The 14,338-nt window shown below is 39.1% G+C and overlaps 1 protein-coding gene across 14 annotated transcripts in view; it reads left to right on the forward strand.

Annotated features, from left to right (window-relative positions):
• The window catches only part of LYST (lysosomal trafficking regulator), a 200,981-nt gene that overhangs the window by 143,702 nt on the left and 42,941 nt on the right, over window positions 1-14,338 (forward strand). For 13 of the 14 annotated variants that reach the window (XM_047761702.1, XM_047761701.1, XM_047761700.1 and 10 more), the window contains 6 exons: window positions 1,275-1,420; window positions 1,510-1,606; window positions 2,819-2,880; window positions 4,306-4,361; window positions 6,742-6,894; window positions 11,046-11,290. In XM_047761702.1, the coding sequence (XP_047617658.1) occupies window positions 1,275-1,420; window positions 1,510-1,606; window positions 2,819-2,880; window positions 4,306-4,361; window positions 6,742-6,894; window positions 11,046-11,290 (759 nt within the window). Of the gene's footprint in view, window positions 1-1,274; window positions 1,421-1,509; window positions 1,607-1,698; window positions 1,945-2,818; window positions 2,881-4,305; window positions 4,362-6,741; window positions 6,895-11,045; window positions 11,291-14,338 lie in introns of those variants that run through there. The other variant, XM_047761703.1, reaches the window with a different exon arrangement.

Genomic DNA, 14,338 nt, shown 5'->3' on the forward strand with positions numbered 1-14,338 from the left:
ACTTAGTAATAGAGTTAAATTCATTATGATGCATCCACTCAGTATAATATTAGCCATTTAAAGTGGTGATAATAGGAGTTCCTGTCGTGGCTCAGTGGTTAACAAATCCGACTAGGAACCATGAGGTTGCAGGTTCGATCCCTGGCCTCTCTCAGTGGGTTAAGGATCCAGCGTTGCCGTGAGCTGTGGTGTAGGTCGCAGACACGGCTTGGATCCCATATTGCTGGGGCTGTGGTGTAGGCCAGCAGCTACAGCTCCAGTTGGACCTCTAGCCTAGGAACCTCCATATGCTGCAGGTGCGGCCCTAGAAAAGGCAAAAAGACAAAAAAATAAAAAATGAAGTGGTGACAACAAAGATTATAATGTGTTCAGTGAAAAAGGCAGGATATGAAAATGTATATACATAATAATTGCAATTTTTAAAAATGAAAGAAAACAGTCACTACTAGTATTTTGGTATGTTTAGGGTAGTAGGATTAAGATAATTTTTTCTCTTCTATTTCTTTTTTTTTTTTCAAGAGCACACTTTGCCTTTGTTATTAAATATTTGAATATTCTTCATATTCAACAAAACACTACAGTTTGAAGAAGTATGTGTTTAACAACTTCAGGGTCTCTTTTCTATTTCTAAAAATGTATTTAATGCGATTCTACTGCTTCCTTTCTTTTAAAATACTAATTTATGGAGTTCCCGCTGTGGCACAGTGGGTTAAGGATCTGGCATAGGTCATAGCTACTGCTCAAATTTAGTCCCTGGCCCAGAAACTTCCATATGCCATGGGTATAGCCAAGAAAAGAAAAAGAAAAAAAAAGTCAAAGAAAGTACTAATTTATTTTAAAACATTTTAAGAAGTGTGATTACTATAAAAATGAACTAACTTTATTTGCTATATTAGATAGTAGGAAAAATGGGAAATGAAAAAAATGAATTTGGAAAACTGATTTTTTTCCTTTAGTTAATCATAATAAGTCCAATATATTGCTAAAGCATGCATAGTAATAATGTTATATCTTTTTAAAAATTGAGAGATACAAGAAACTGGTAGTCGCACTTGCCTCTCGACTAGGAGACGGGGATTCCAGAGCACAAGGATACTTACTCTTTAATGTTATTCTTGGGTACTGTGTATATGCATTCTCTCATCTAATCATGTAAATAATTAGGGTTTCTCAATTGAATAGATCAATTTTGATTTATTTATTCAGTTTCTATAATGATTTTTTAAAAGCTAGTACTTCAGATTGCCCCTGAAACCTTTTCTCTTCCCTTGCAGAGCTGTCTGGTATGACCCCATCTACTACCCAACTTCATGGCAGTTGGATCCAACGGAAGGGCCAAATCGAGAGAGGAGGCGTTTACAGAGATGTTACTTAACTATTCCCAACAAGTATCTCCTTAGGGATAGACAAAAATCAGAAGGTAATAGTGGCGTCTTGACTCAACACATAAATATAGCGGATAACTATGGTCATTACGCAAAGATAATAATGTACTTTTTTCCTCAACAGATGTTGTCAAACCACCACTCTCTTACCTATTTGAAGACAAAACTCATTCTTCTTTCTCTTCTACTGTAAAAGACAAAGCTGCAAGTGAATCAATAAGGTAAATTTGAATCCATAAAATGTTTTCTCTCTTTTTGAAGATGTTAACGACTTTAATAGTCTATTTTAGTGCTTATGGTATGTTTATTTTAGATAATGCTGTGGTTTTAGGAAAGATCCTAAACATGGTTCAGGAGAAGACAAAGTTGAATGGCTAAAATCCAGAAAGAACAGACATTGTTGCTCAGAAGGATTCACTGGACTTCAGTCATCATGCTCTGGCCCTTGTTTGCATACATATATTTCTATCCTTGATTTTTCTAACAGCGCTGTGAAATAAATAGATAGCACTACTGCTGGCATCCATAAGAGGCAATGTGATTAAAGTTTCAAATTCTAGTTCCATAAGTTTGTCTTCAAAGTCTATGAGTCTGTTTCTGTTCTGCAAATAAGTTCATTTATGGTTACCAAAGGGGACAGGTTCGGGGCAGGGGTTGCGGGGTGGGGATGGACTGGGGTTTTGGGATTGGCGCTTATGCACACTGAGGTATATGGAATGATTGGCCAATGGGGATCTGCTATACAGCACAGGGAATTCTACCCCATATTCTGTGATAATCTATATGGGAAAAGAAACTGAAAAAGAATGGGGAAAAAACAATTTTAGTTCCTCCTCTTACTAGCTATCTGATCTTAGCCTCTCCATCTGTTTCCTTATCTGTTACATGAGGAAGGTAAATAATACCCAAGGTGTCATAGCACCATTGAGTATTAAATGGGGCATTGTGTGGTAACTATTGATGGCATTATCCTTATTGTTGTGGTGGAGGTTGTTTTCATGCCCATTTTATAGATAAAAAACTGAAACTCAGAAAACAAGTGACTCAAGTGGAGCAGCTTTTCTGACTCTAAATCCCCCTTTTTCCCTAGAATGCTAGGCTTCTTTCCTGTGTTTGAAGTATCGGAGGCATGTACCAATGTTTGCTTATTAACTGGAAAATGCAAAATATTGCTATCTCTTTTAAATACCTGAGTCCCTGTATTCTGCATAAGGGTATAGGGATTATTCACCATTTTTTCTAAAAGTTTCCGTTATTTTCTCCTCTGTTATAATGTCAAAAAGTGAGATAATATTTTCATGTGTATTTCAACAAAACATTTTAGGCTTTTAAAACTCTAGTCTGCTTTGCAGCAGTCTTCTTCTAGATAAGCTTTAGCTTTGACTCTCTGATCAAAACACTTAATCATAGCAATATTAAATATGTTTTGACAGAGTGAATCGAAGATGTATCAGCGTTGCACCATCTAGAGAGACAGCTGGTGAACTGTTATTAGGTACGTCACATTTTGAAGATTTTTTTTACATGTATTCACCCTGCCTATTTTATTCTTAGGTACTTTGTAGCATCGTTTTGACACACTGCCATTTAAATGAGATAAACTTTCTTTAACATCATATAGGTTATTTTGCCTTAATATTGTCTGTAATGTATATGTGACTCATGAACGTGAAGAAATGACAGTCTTATTTTCTGAAAAGCACATCATTTTAATTTTTGTAAAGTTGACTTTCTTCATGAGTATACATTTTTATATTTAATCATTCCTTTGATTATATATCCATTCTTATTTTTAAAGTAAAGAATTATTAGTATACTTACAAGCCTACTCTTTTAACAGATGTCCTAAGCATAAGAAATATATCCACCTTGAGATTGTTCATAATTTTATATTCTTTATTGCACTTCTGAGACAAAGGCTAAGACTGTCGATCCATGGTTAGTTACATTTGGTGAGAAATTTTTTCCTAAGATACACAGAAATAGTTATACCACTTGGTCTCTATTCCCTTAAAGAACCAATTTGTATGCTCTGAGCCAGTTGTTCTCAAAGTGCAGTCCCCAAATCAGGAGTGTCAGCATCACAAGGGAACTTCTAAGAAATGCACATTCTCAAGCCCCACCCCAGACCTATTGACTCTGAAAATCTTTGGGTGGGCCCAGCAGTCTGTGTTTTTATGAACCCTGCAGCGATTCTGATGCACCATCACACTTGAGAGTCACTGCAGCAGACTAAAGCTGTGTAGCCTCGAAGGCCTGCTATGCGGAGCTTCCAACTTGCCAGAGCTGAGCCCACGGTCACAGGGATGGAGATAGTGCCCTTTTCGGAGCCAGCTGTGCCAGTGCCGAGGGTGAACCACACACAGTGCAGAGCCCCAGGGAGGTTCCTACCATTCGGATACATGATGTAGGGACATGCACTGACAAACTAAAGCCTATCAAGCAGGAGAAATTGGGGGACTACCTTTTAAGGCCTATTCTGTCCTATTGAGTGTTTAAGGTAGAAAATTTGATTTATAACTTGACTTCAGTTAATGCGTGACAAAATAAAGGAAAATAATATGCTAGTAATATAAGAAAAATGTTGGTAATAATAAATAGCTAAATTTTTTTAGTACTAACTGTCAGACACTGTGAATGAACATTTTACATGTATTCCAATTTAATTCCCACAGTAACCCTATGAAATAGAGTCCTCTCCTTACCTCCTTCTTTTTTATAAGGAAACTAAAACACGGAGAGGTTAAGCAACTTGCCCAAGATCTCAGGAACGCTATTAAAAATTATTTATTGTGTCTTAGGCACTGTTTCTGGGCTCTGGGATTCAAATTCCGTCCAACTGACTCCAGAGGCATGCTATAACCGTATAAGGTCATAGTGCACATGCATTTTTAAATTCATAGCCAATTATTTTCTGCAGGTAAATGTGGAATGTATTTTGTGGAAGACAACGCTTCTGATACAGTTGAAAGTTCCGTGAGTAGAGTCTTAAGTTCGCACTTACATAAATCTAGGCAAGTTCCAAAAATGTATAAATTTAATACAACCAGAGAGCAGTTAGAACTATTAGAGTTCATTTTTTGCCACACTATGTGTAAATTTGTCTGAATTCCAGTTTTTTTTAAAGATCATTCTAAAAAGAAGACTATGCCGTGCCCTCTGGCTCCTGATCTGCATCTCACAGCAGTTGGTGTTATGAGTCAAAATCTGAAGTGCTCCTGGTGTTTCAGTTTGTGTCCACTCTTCCTCATTACTGTCCTCAGTAGCAACAAACCACCTGCCACTCCCAGTTTACCATCAAGTACCTTTGCCCTCCAAAAGGAAAATGTCATATAATTGTTAGAGTAACTTAAGTAATCCTCATATTCATGTAGCTTCATAATCATAATTGTTCTTCTAGAAATACTGATAACAGTCAGAAAATAAGAAAAAAGACTTTCTTTAACTTTTTAAAAATTAAATTATAGTTGCTTTACAGTGTTGTGCTCATTTCTGCTCTACAGCAAAGTGACTTAGTTATACATGTATATGCATTCTTATTTTTACGTATATATTCCTTTCCATTATGGTCTATCCCAGGAGACTGGATGTAGCAACCAAGGAATTTAATAGTTGATACATGAAGCAGCTTTTTTTCTGAGTCCAACAGATGACATTTTCCATCTTTGAAACTAAGAATGCCCTTGTTTGTTAGTAGATTGAAGAATCTTTCCTTTCTCTGTACTTTCGTAGCATTTGTTCTTACTTGTTGTATGAAATTTCCTGTCTTGCATTTTAAAAGTATGCAGGTGCTTCATGCCTCCTTTCTACCATAGGTAGATTTAGTTCATGCAGAGCACCTTGCTTGTAGATGCCTAATTAATGTGTGTTATACTGAATGTATGTTGAATGTTGAAGCTAAACAGGGAGGAATCTAGTTTTAAGAATGAGAATATAGAGTTCCCATCATGACGCAGCAGAAACAAATCTGACTAGGAACCACGAGGTTGGTGGTTCTATCCCTGGCCTCGCTCAGTAGGTTAAGGATCTGGCGTTACTGTGAGCTGCGGTGTAGGTTGCAGACGTGGCTCAGATCTGACCACCTGCCACTCTCAGTAGGTTAAGGATCTGGTGTTGCTGTGGCTGTGGTGTAGGCCGACAGCTGTAGCTCCAATTCGACCCCTAACCTGGGAACCTCCATATGCCATGAATACAGCCCTAAAAAGTAAAAAGCAAAAAAAAAAAAAAAATGAGAATACTCTATTTTCATCAAAATTATTTTCTTTGTAATACATATCCTGCCTTATAAAATTAGTTGGGACCCAGCATAATAGTGAAACATATGTAGAGCAGGCCAAAATGCCACTTCCACTGCTGTTTTTCAAATTTCTTTTTATTTTTAACTCCTGGAGATTTCATTTCCATTACTTTCTTGAAAGCTCAGCTATACATTTAAAAGAATATTTGCTTAGGGAAAGAAATCAGCTTGGAAAGTCTATATACAGTATGCTTCCAACTAAATGACATTCTGGAAAAGGGAAGACAAGAGGCATTAAAAAGATCAGTGGCTGCCAAATGGAGCACAAGGGAGTTTTAGAGCAGTGAACTATTCTGTATGATACTGTAATGGTGGATACATGTCTTAAACATGTGTCACAACCCATTGAACTGTACAACACCAAGATTAACTGTGGGCTTTAGTTAGGAGTACTGGATTCAGTATTTTATCTTCAATTGTAAGAAATGCACCACGTGAGTAGAAGATGTTCACAGTAGGGAAGCTGAGTGGGGAGAGACTATACATGGGAACTCTGAACTATCGGCTCAGTTTTATAAATGGCAACTGCCCTGAGAAATACAGTCTATTAAAAACCTTTAGGAGTTCCCGTCGTGGCTCAGTGGTTAACGAATCCGACTAGGAACCATGAGGTTTTGGGTTCGATCCCTGGCCTTGCTCAGTGGGTTAAGGATCCAGCATTGCCGTGAGCTGTGGTGTAGGTCGCAGACGTGGCTCGCATCTGGTGTTGCTGTGGCTCTGGCGTAGGCCAGTGGCTACAGCTCCGATTCAACCCCTAGCCTGGGAACCTCCATATGCCGCAGGAGCGGCCCAAAGAAATAGCAAAAGACAAAACAAAACAAGACAAAACAAAACAAAAAAAACCTTTAAATGAAGTCTATTGATTTAATTTTCTTTCTTAGGTTTTATCCAGCATTTTGAAGTGTTTAGTAGGAGGAGGATTTTCAGAGAGTCTTATCTGCCATTTTACCACAAAAGGAAGACTTTTGCATTTTGAAATTTTTTTAAAATCTGAAATTAAAATGATTATTTATATTTTTATGTAAAGCAAGTACTTTCATGTATCTCTTTTGTCTTTAGAGCCTTCAGGGAGAATTGGAACCAGCATCATTTTCCTGGACATATGAAGAAATTAAGGAAGTTCACAAACGTTGGTGGCAGTTGAGAGATAATGCTGTAGAAATTTTTTTAACAAATGGCAGAACACTGCTGTTAGCATTTGACAACACCAAGGTAAATTTACCTTTATTAATAGATACACTTGTTCAAAGTGATCATGGGATCAGTGTAACTACACTCAACTGATGAAATGAAGTTTTAGCTTGCTTAAACTTTAACTGTCTCTGAACTCAAGTAAATATTGCCGTATTTCTTAGACCTAAATAAAATAAACCCTTGGTTATATTAGGATTATTTATTTATTTGCTTGTTTGGCTTTTTAGGACCCCACTCACGGCATATGGAAGTTCCCAGGCTAGGGATCTAATCAGAGCTACAGCTGCCAGCCTACACCACAGTCACAGCAACACCAGATCCGAGCTGTGTCTGTGACCTACACCACAGCTCATGGCAACGCTGGATCTCTGACCCACTGAGCGAGGCCAGGGATCAAACCCGCATCCTCATGGATACTAGTCAGATTTATTTCCACTGAGCCACAACAGGAACTCCCATATTAGGATTATTTTTGTATTCCAAAACTGTTCAATTCTGATTCCCCAAGAATGACCATATATGATAAAAGTAAATGAATAAATAACCAACCTGAAAGTAGTTTAACCTTGACAGTAGATGCCATTGCTGACCCATCTTTTTTGACTGCCACATCCCATCAGATGCTCTTTGTCTGCTGGCCCCTGTAGAAAACCTCTTGGGAGAAATTGTGTGTGCTTGTGTCCTGCAGGTCCCCCCTCCGTTTCTCTTTTGAAATGTTCCAGTCAGAATTCCCCGCCATGGCTCAGTGGTTAAGGAGCCATACTAGCATTCATGAAGACACGGGTTCCATCCCTGGCCTTGCTCAGTGGGTTAAGGATCCCGAGTTGCTGTGGCTGTGGTGTAGGCTGGCAGCTGAGGCTCCAATTGGACCCCTAGCCTGGGAACCTCCATATGCCACAGGTGCAGCCCTAAAAAAAATCTGAAATGCTCCAGTCAGATTTCCTTCTCACTACTCCACCTGTACCTTCCCTGTCAACACCACTAGTGAGCTCCATGTTGCCAAACCCTATAGTCATATGTCTTAGTCTTCCTCTCACTTGACTCACCAGTAGCATTTGACACAGCTGATTATTCACTTTCTTTCTTTAAGAAGATGGCGGGGGGGGGGGGGGGGGAACCCCCTTCCTCACCAGCCTCTGAGCTATCACCTTCTTAGTTCCTTTACCTCACCAGCCACTCCTTCCCAGTCTTGTTTGAAAATGCTTCCTCTGGGGGTCTCAAGGCTCATTCTTCAGGCCTCTCTCCCCTCATCCTGAATACTATCTGAATTACAACAACTTACAAAGTTACACTACTACTCAAACCTCTCTTCCAGATGTCACACTCAGATATTTAAGTTTCTACTTGACCTCTCCACTTGAAAGTCTGATTGGCATTTCAAATTTAATATTTTACAAAACCGGACTTCTCATCTTCCCTCTAAAATGTCTTTGCAGTTTTCCCCATCTCAATAAATGACAACTCTGATCTTTCTGATTGCCCAGGCTGAAAGCCTTGAGATTATCCTTGGCCTCTTATTCTTTCATCCCTCACATCTACTGTCAGTAAGTTGTCTCTCTCTCTCTCTCTCTTTTTTTTTTTTCTTACAGCTATACCCACAACATACGGAAGTTCCCAGGTTAGAGCTGCGGCTGCCAGCCTACACCACAGCCACTGCAAAATGGGATCCGAGCCATATCTGCAACCTACACCAAAGCAGATCTTTAACCCACTAAGTGGGCCAGGGACAAACCCACGTCCTTGTGGATACTATTTGGGTTCATTACTGCTGAGCCACAGTGGGAACTCCTGTCAGTAAGTTCTGCTGGCTCTCTTTTCAGGATGCATCCAATATCTGTCCACTTCCACTGCTATCATCGTGGTCTAAGCCACTGTCATCTCTTGCTTAAGTCATTACAGTTGCCTCCTAACTGGCCTCCCTGCTTCTGTCTCCCTCTTTCCCCCTAGCTTTTTTTTGGGGGGTAGGGAAGGCTGCCCTGTGGCATATGGAGTTCCTGGGCCAGGGGGCAGGGATCAGACCCTATACTGCAGCTGAGGCAATGCCAGATCCTATAACCCACTGTGCCGGGCTGGGGATCCTGCATCCTGGCACTGCAGAGGTGGATGCCTCTGGTCCCGTTGCACCACAGCAGGAACTCCCATACTCCCTCTTCTTTCAGGCTATTCTCAACACGGTAGCCAAAGTATGTCTGATCATGCCATTCCTCTGTTCAAAGTCTCCGACCACTTTCTGTGTCACTTCATTAAAACACAGGACCTGACAGTGTTGAATAACTGGGTACTTCCTTATCTCTCTGACCTTATCTTCTACCATTCTGTCTTTCACACACTCTATCTGCGGAGACCTTCTTTTCCTAATATACAGGCACAGTGCTGCCTCAGGTCCTTTGCACTTACTGCTGCCTGGAATGCTTTTCCTCTTAGAAACCTATGTGATTCATTCTCTTTCTTCAGATTCCCTGATCAGATGTCTTCTTTGCAGAGAGAATTCCCTGACTACTCTGAACAAATAGCAACCCCTCTCTCCCTTCTTCTCCAGTATCACTTATCTCCTTTACCTTGCTCTGTTTTTCATTAGCACCTAGTGTCATCCAACAGTGTCTCCCCAGTAGAATGTAAGGAATTTGCTAAATGCTACACTTTTAGCACCAGGAACATGTACAGGTGTTCAATAAATATTTGTTGAATGAATAAATGTTTCCTTTTTCTTGCAGAGTTTAGAATGCAAACTGACAGAAATTCTCTTCCACCAATCTTAGCTTTAGCAGTTGTCAGTCTTCAGGTTTAGACTACAGGTTTAGGTTTTTTTTGTTTTTATTTTTGTTTTCCCTTTGAACTGATTATTTTTTTAATTGTGGTTAAAAAAAATACATAACTGTTGCTGTCTTAACCATTCCCAAGCACACACACGTTCTTGTGACACAGACCTCCAGTTTAGGTTCCTTAAATACCTATCATCTTGCCTGTTTTATAGCTAAGCTCATTCTTCTCATTCACTTTCTCTGATTGTCCACATCTATGGCTCTTCTTCCTATGCTTGAAGCATATATACATTTAAGAGGGGTACTTCAAATTTATTCTTAGCAAAGGCTTGGCTCATCTGTTTTTTTCCACTTATTACCAATTATCAATTACTTACTTTATAAGAAATCAGAGTATCCTTTTTCTGTGACAGAACTTTCATGAATCTCTTTTTAAAAAAGGGTTTATATATTAGTTTTCAATCCATAGTGAAAATCAAGTATCCCGTTTTATATAGGATTTTTTTCATTCTCATGAAATAAGCATTATTACCCCCATATTATAAATATGATAATTGCAGCACAAAAGGTGTAAGCAAGAAAAAAGACCAGATCTAATTCAGAAAACCCTGCTCTTCTGCTACATCATGTTGCATTTATTTAAAGATTTTCTTTTTCCTTTTATTGATTTTCTTCCTTAGGTTCTGTATATAAGTGGCTTTTCTATATAAATTTCTTCTTAATTTCTCATTAGCTGATTTCTCTAGCAGCAGAACATAGTGGTTAAGAGCCACAAGAAAATGAACATAACAAAAGAAAAACAGACTCATAGCAATAGAGAACAAACTAGTGGTTACCAGTGGGGAGAAGGAGCAGGAAGGGGCACAGTAAGACTAGGGGATTAGGAAGTACCAGCTACTATGTATAAAATAAAAAAGTGACAAGGATATATTGTACAGCACAGGAATATAGCTAATATTTTATAACAACTTTAAATTGAGTACAATTTATAAAAATAGTGAATCACTATATTATACACCTAAAACTAATATAATATTGCAAATCAGCTCTATTTCAGTGAGTAAATACAGATAGCCCAACTTTTGGAGGAAAACCTGGATTTGAATCTCTGTTCTCCACAAGTTAATGTTATTTGGCAAATAGTATTGGGGGCGGGGTTAGGGGCCTGCACCTGTGGTATATGGAAGTTCCCAGGCCAGGGATCCCATCCAGCTGCAGCTGTGACCTACCTCATAGCTAGGGCAATGCCAGATCCTTAACCTACTGCACCACAGCAGAGACTCCCCCAAAAAGTATTTTTTTGGAGGACTTGAGATTAGTAACATACCTGTAATATCATGGATTCTTTGGAGGAAAGTGTTGAGCCTAAAAATAAAATCTGGGGTTTTTTTCCTCCTTCCTTTGTAGGTTCGTGATGATGTGTACCACAGTATACTAACAAACAACCTCCCTAACCTGCTGGAATATGGCAATATCACTGCTCTGACAAATTTATGGTATACTGGACAAATTACTAATTTTGAATATTTGACTCACTTAAACAAACATGCTGGCCGATCCTTCAATGATCTCATGCAGTATCCAGTGTTCCCGTTTATACTCGCTGACTATGTTAGTGAGACCCTTGACCTCAGTGATCCATCAGTCTACAGGTAACTAAAGACATCATCTCCTTTGGGTTTTCAGTGTGATTTCATTAAAGTTCTTATCATGAGAATTTTCAAACATGCATAAAAATAGAAAGAATGTATAATGAATGGCTGACTCAATTAATATGAAGATGTTTGCTGAACTTGCATCATCGTTTTTCTTTTTAAGACAAATCACACACATCTTTTATGTCACTCATATGTCCCTTAGTACACATCTCTCAAGAAAAAGAACATTTTCTTATATAACATCAGTGTCATAATCATATCTAAGAAAATAAACAATAATTTCATGGTATCATCTAATATCCAGTCCATTTTCAAATGTCCCTGATTACATCAGAGATGTCTTTCTATGGTTGATGTGCTTCAGTCCTATCACCTTTGGTTGCTTTGTCTCTAAAGACATACATCTAGAACAGCTCTTATTTTTGTGTATGTTTCTCTTTCTTTCTTCCTACCATTAACTTATTAAAAAAAAAAAAAAACAGATCATTTATCTTATAGGATGTCCCCCATTCCACATTAGCATTTAGCTTTTTCCTCGAGACTCTGTATTTCCTGGAGATTGGAAATTAGCTCTAAAGGCTTGCTTAGATTCAGATTCAACTTTTTTTGGCCAGGATCCTCTAGAGGTGGTGGCATGAGCAGTAGGGGTGGGAGGAGGGGCAGGTGACATCCCATTCTAATGATGCACAGGCTGATCCTTGGGTTCACTGGCTTCAGCCTCTCATTGAACTCGTTTCTTCCATTGATGGTTATTGCTTGAGTCTATTATTTCACTAGGAGTCACAGGATAGTGATTGCCTATTCTCTCATTTCTTCTACATGTATTGGAAGAAAACATATGAGATGAGCCTGGGATATATTTGATTGTGTCAGAGAGCAAGGAAATTAATATAGTCTTATCAAAAGGACTCAGGAGCCATGTTTGCTCACCCATGTTCATTGCAGTATTATTCTCAGTAGCCAGGAGGTGGAGGCAGCCCAGGTATCTGCCCATGGATGAATGCATGAGGAAATGTGGTACACACATACAGTGGAATATTACTCAGCCTTAAGAGGAAGCAATGTCCTGTCACATGCATGAACCTTGGGGACATTCCACTAAATGGACTAAGCCAGCCACAAGGAGACAAACTCTGTGTGATCCTACTTCCATGAGTTCTCTAGGGTGGTCAGCCTCATAGAGACACAGAGCAGAATGATGTTTGGGTGGAGGGGATATGGAGAGTGGTTGCTCAGTAGGTGAGAGTTTCAGTTTTACAAAATGAAAAAGTTTTAAAGATTTATTGTGTAACAATGTAGTGAACTAAGTACTTGAGGAAGGTTAGGATGGTAAGTTTTGTCATGTGTGTTTTTTACCACATTTACAAAAAATGAAGGACTCAGGAGCCAACTTGAAGTGGCTCTCACTGCCACGGATAGTATAGTCTGAGCATCAAAAAGAATAATGCCTACAATTAATTAAAACACATTTAATTAAAATACTTAAGTTAGTAATATATTTTAAAGGCCCCCAAAACAGCAAAACCAAATTCATTGGTTTTTTTCATTCATTGTTGGATAGAGCAAGAATTCCTTTCTTTTGTAACTAAGGAAAAGAGTTAAAGTTTTATCCTTCCTTTTCCTGAATGAGTTGCATTTAAAATAGCCCTGGTTGACAAGATTCTGTTTATTTTCAAATAACATTTTCTGATTCTTATCAAATAGACAAGAGCCGAAGTATTGGCAAGGATAAGGAGAAAAGGGATCCTATGCACTGTTGGTGAGATGTAAATTGGTGCAGTCACTATGGAAAATAATATAGAGGTCCCTCAGAAACTAAAAATAGAACTATCATATGATCTGTCCTTCTACTTCTGGATATTTAACCAAAGAAAATGAAAACCCTAACCAGAAAAGATATCTACTGCAGCATTATTTATAGTAGCCAAGATATGGAAACAACCTAAGTGTCTCTCTGTGGATGAGTAGATAAAGAAGATGCGCCAGTCCCCGCCCCCCACACACAGGAATACTATTTAGCCATAAAAAAGAATGAACTCTTGTGACAACGTGGATGGACCTTAAGGGCACTATGCTGAGTGAAACATGTCAAAGACAAATTCTATACAAATAAGTATGATCTCACATACATGTGGAGTCTAAAAATAAAAACGAACAAAAAACAAGCTCATTGATACAGAGAACACATTGGTGGTTGCCAGAAGCATAGGTTTGGGGAGAGGTGGCAAAATAGGTAAGAGAGAGTCAAAATATACAAACTTCCAGTTATAAAATAAATAAGCCATGGGAATGTAATGTACATCATGATGACTGTGGATAATAATACTGTAGTACATATTTGAAAGTTGCTAAGAGGGAGTTCCCGTCGTGGTGCAGTGGTTAACGAATCCGACTAGGAACCATGAGGTTGCGGGTTCGGTCCCTGCCCTTGCTCAGTGGGTTAACGATCCGGCGTTGCCATGAGCTGTGGTGTAGGTTGCAGACGCGGCTCGGATCCCGCGTTGCTGTGGCTCTGGCGTAGGCCGGCGGCTACAGCTCCGATTAGACCCCTAGCCTGGGAACCTCCATATGCCGTGGGAGCGGCCCAAGAAATAGCAACAACAACAACTACAACAACAAAAGACAAAAAGACAACAAAAAAAAAAGTTGCTAAGAGAATAAAAATTTTTTTCTTGTCTTTTTTTTTGGGGGGCGGTCTTTTTGCCTTTTCTGGGGCTGCTCCCGCAGCATGTGGAGATTCCCAGGTTAGGGGTCTAATCGGAGCTGTAGCCACTGGCCTACGCCTGAGCCATAGCAACGAGGGATCCGAGCCACATCTGCAATCTACACCACAGCTCATGGCAATGCCAGATCCTTAACCCACTGAGCAAGGCCAGGGATTGAACCCACAACCTCATGGTTCCTAGTCAGATTTGTTAACCACTGCACCATGACAGGAACTCCAGTAAATTTTAAAAGTTCTCATCACAACAAAAAAAAAATTGTAAATATGTGTGGTGATGGACGTTAACTAGACTTACTGTGGTAATCATTTTGCAGTAT

This window comes from Phacochoerus africanus, chromosome 15 (assembly GCF_016906955.1).
Source record: "Phacochoerus africanus isolate WHEZ1 chromosome 15, ROS_Pafr_v1, whole genome shotgun sequence".
NCBI lineage: Eukaryota > Metazoa > Chordata > Mammalia > Artiodactyla > Suidae > Phacochoerus > Phacochoerus africanus.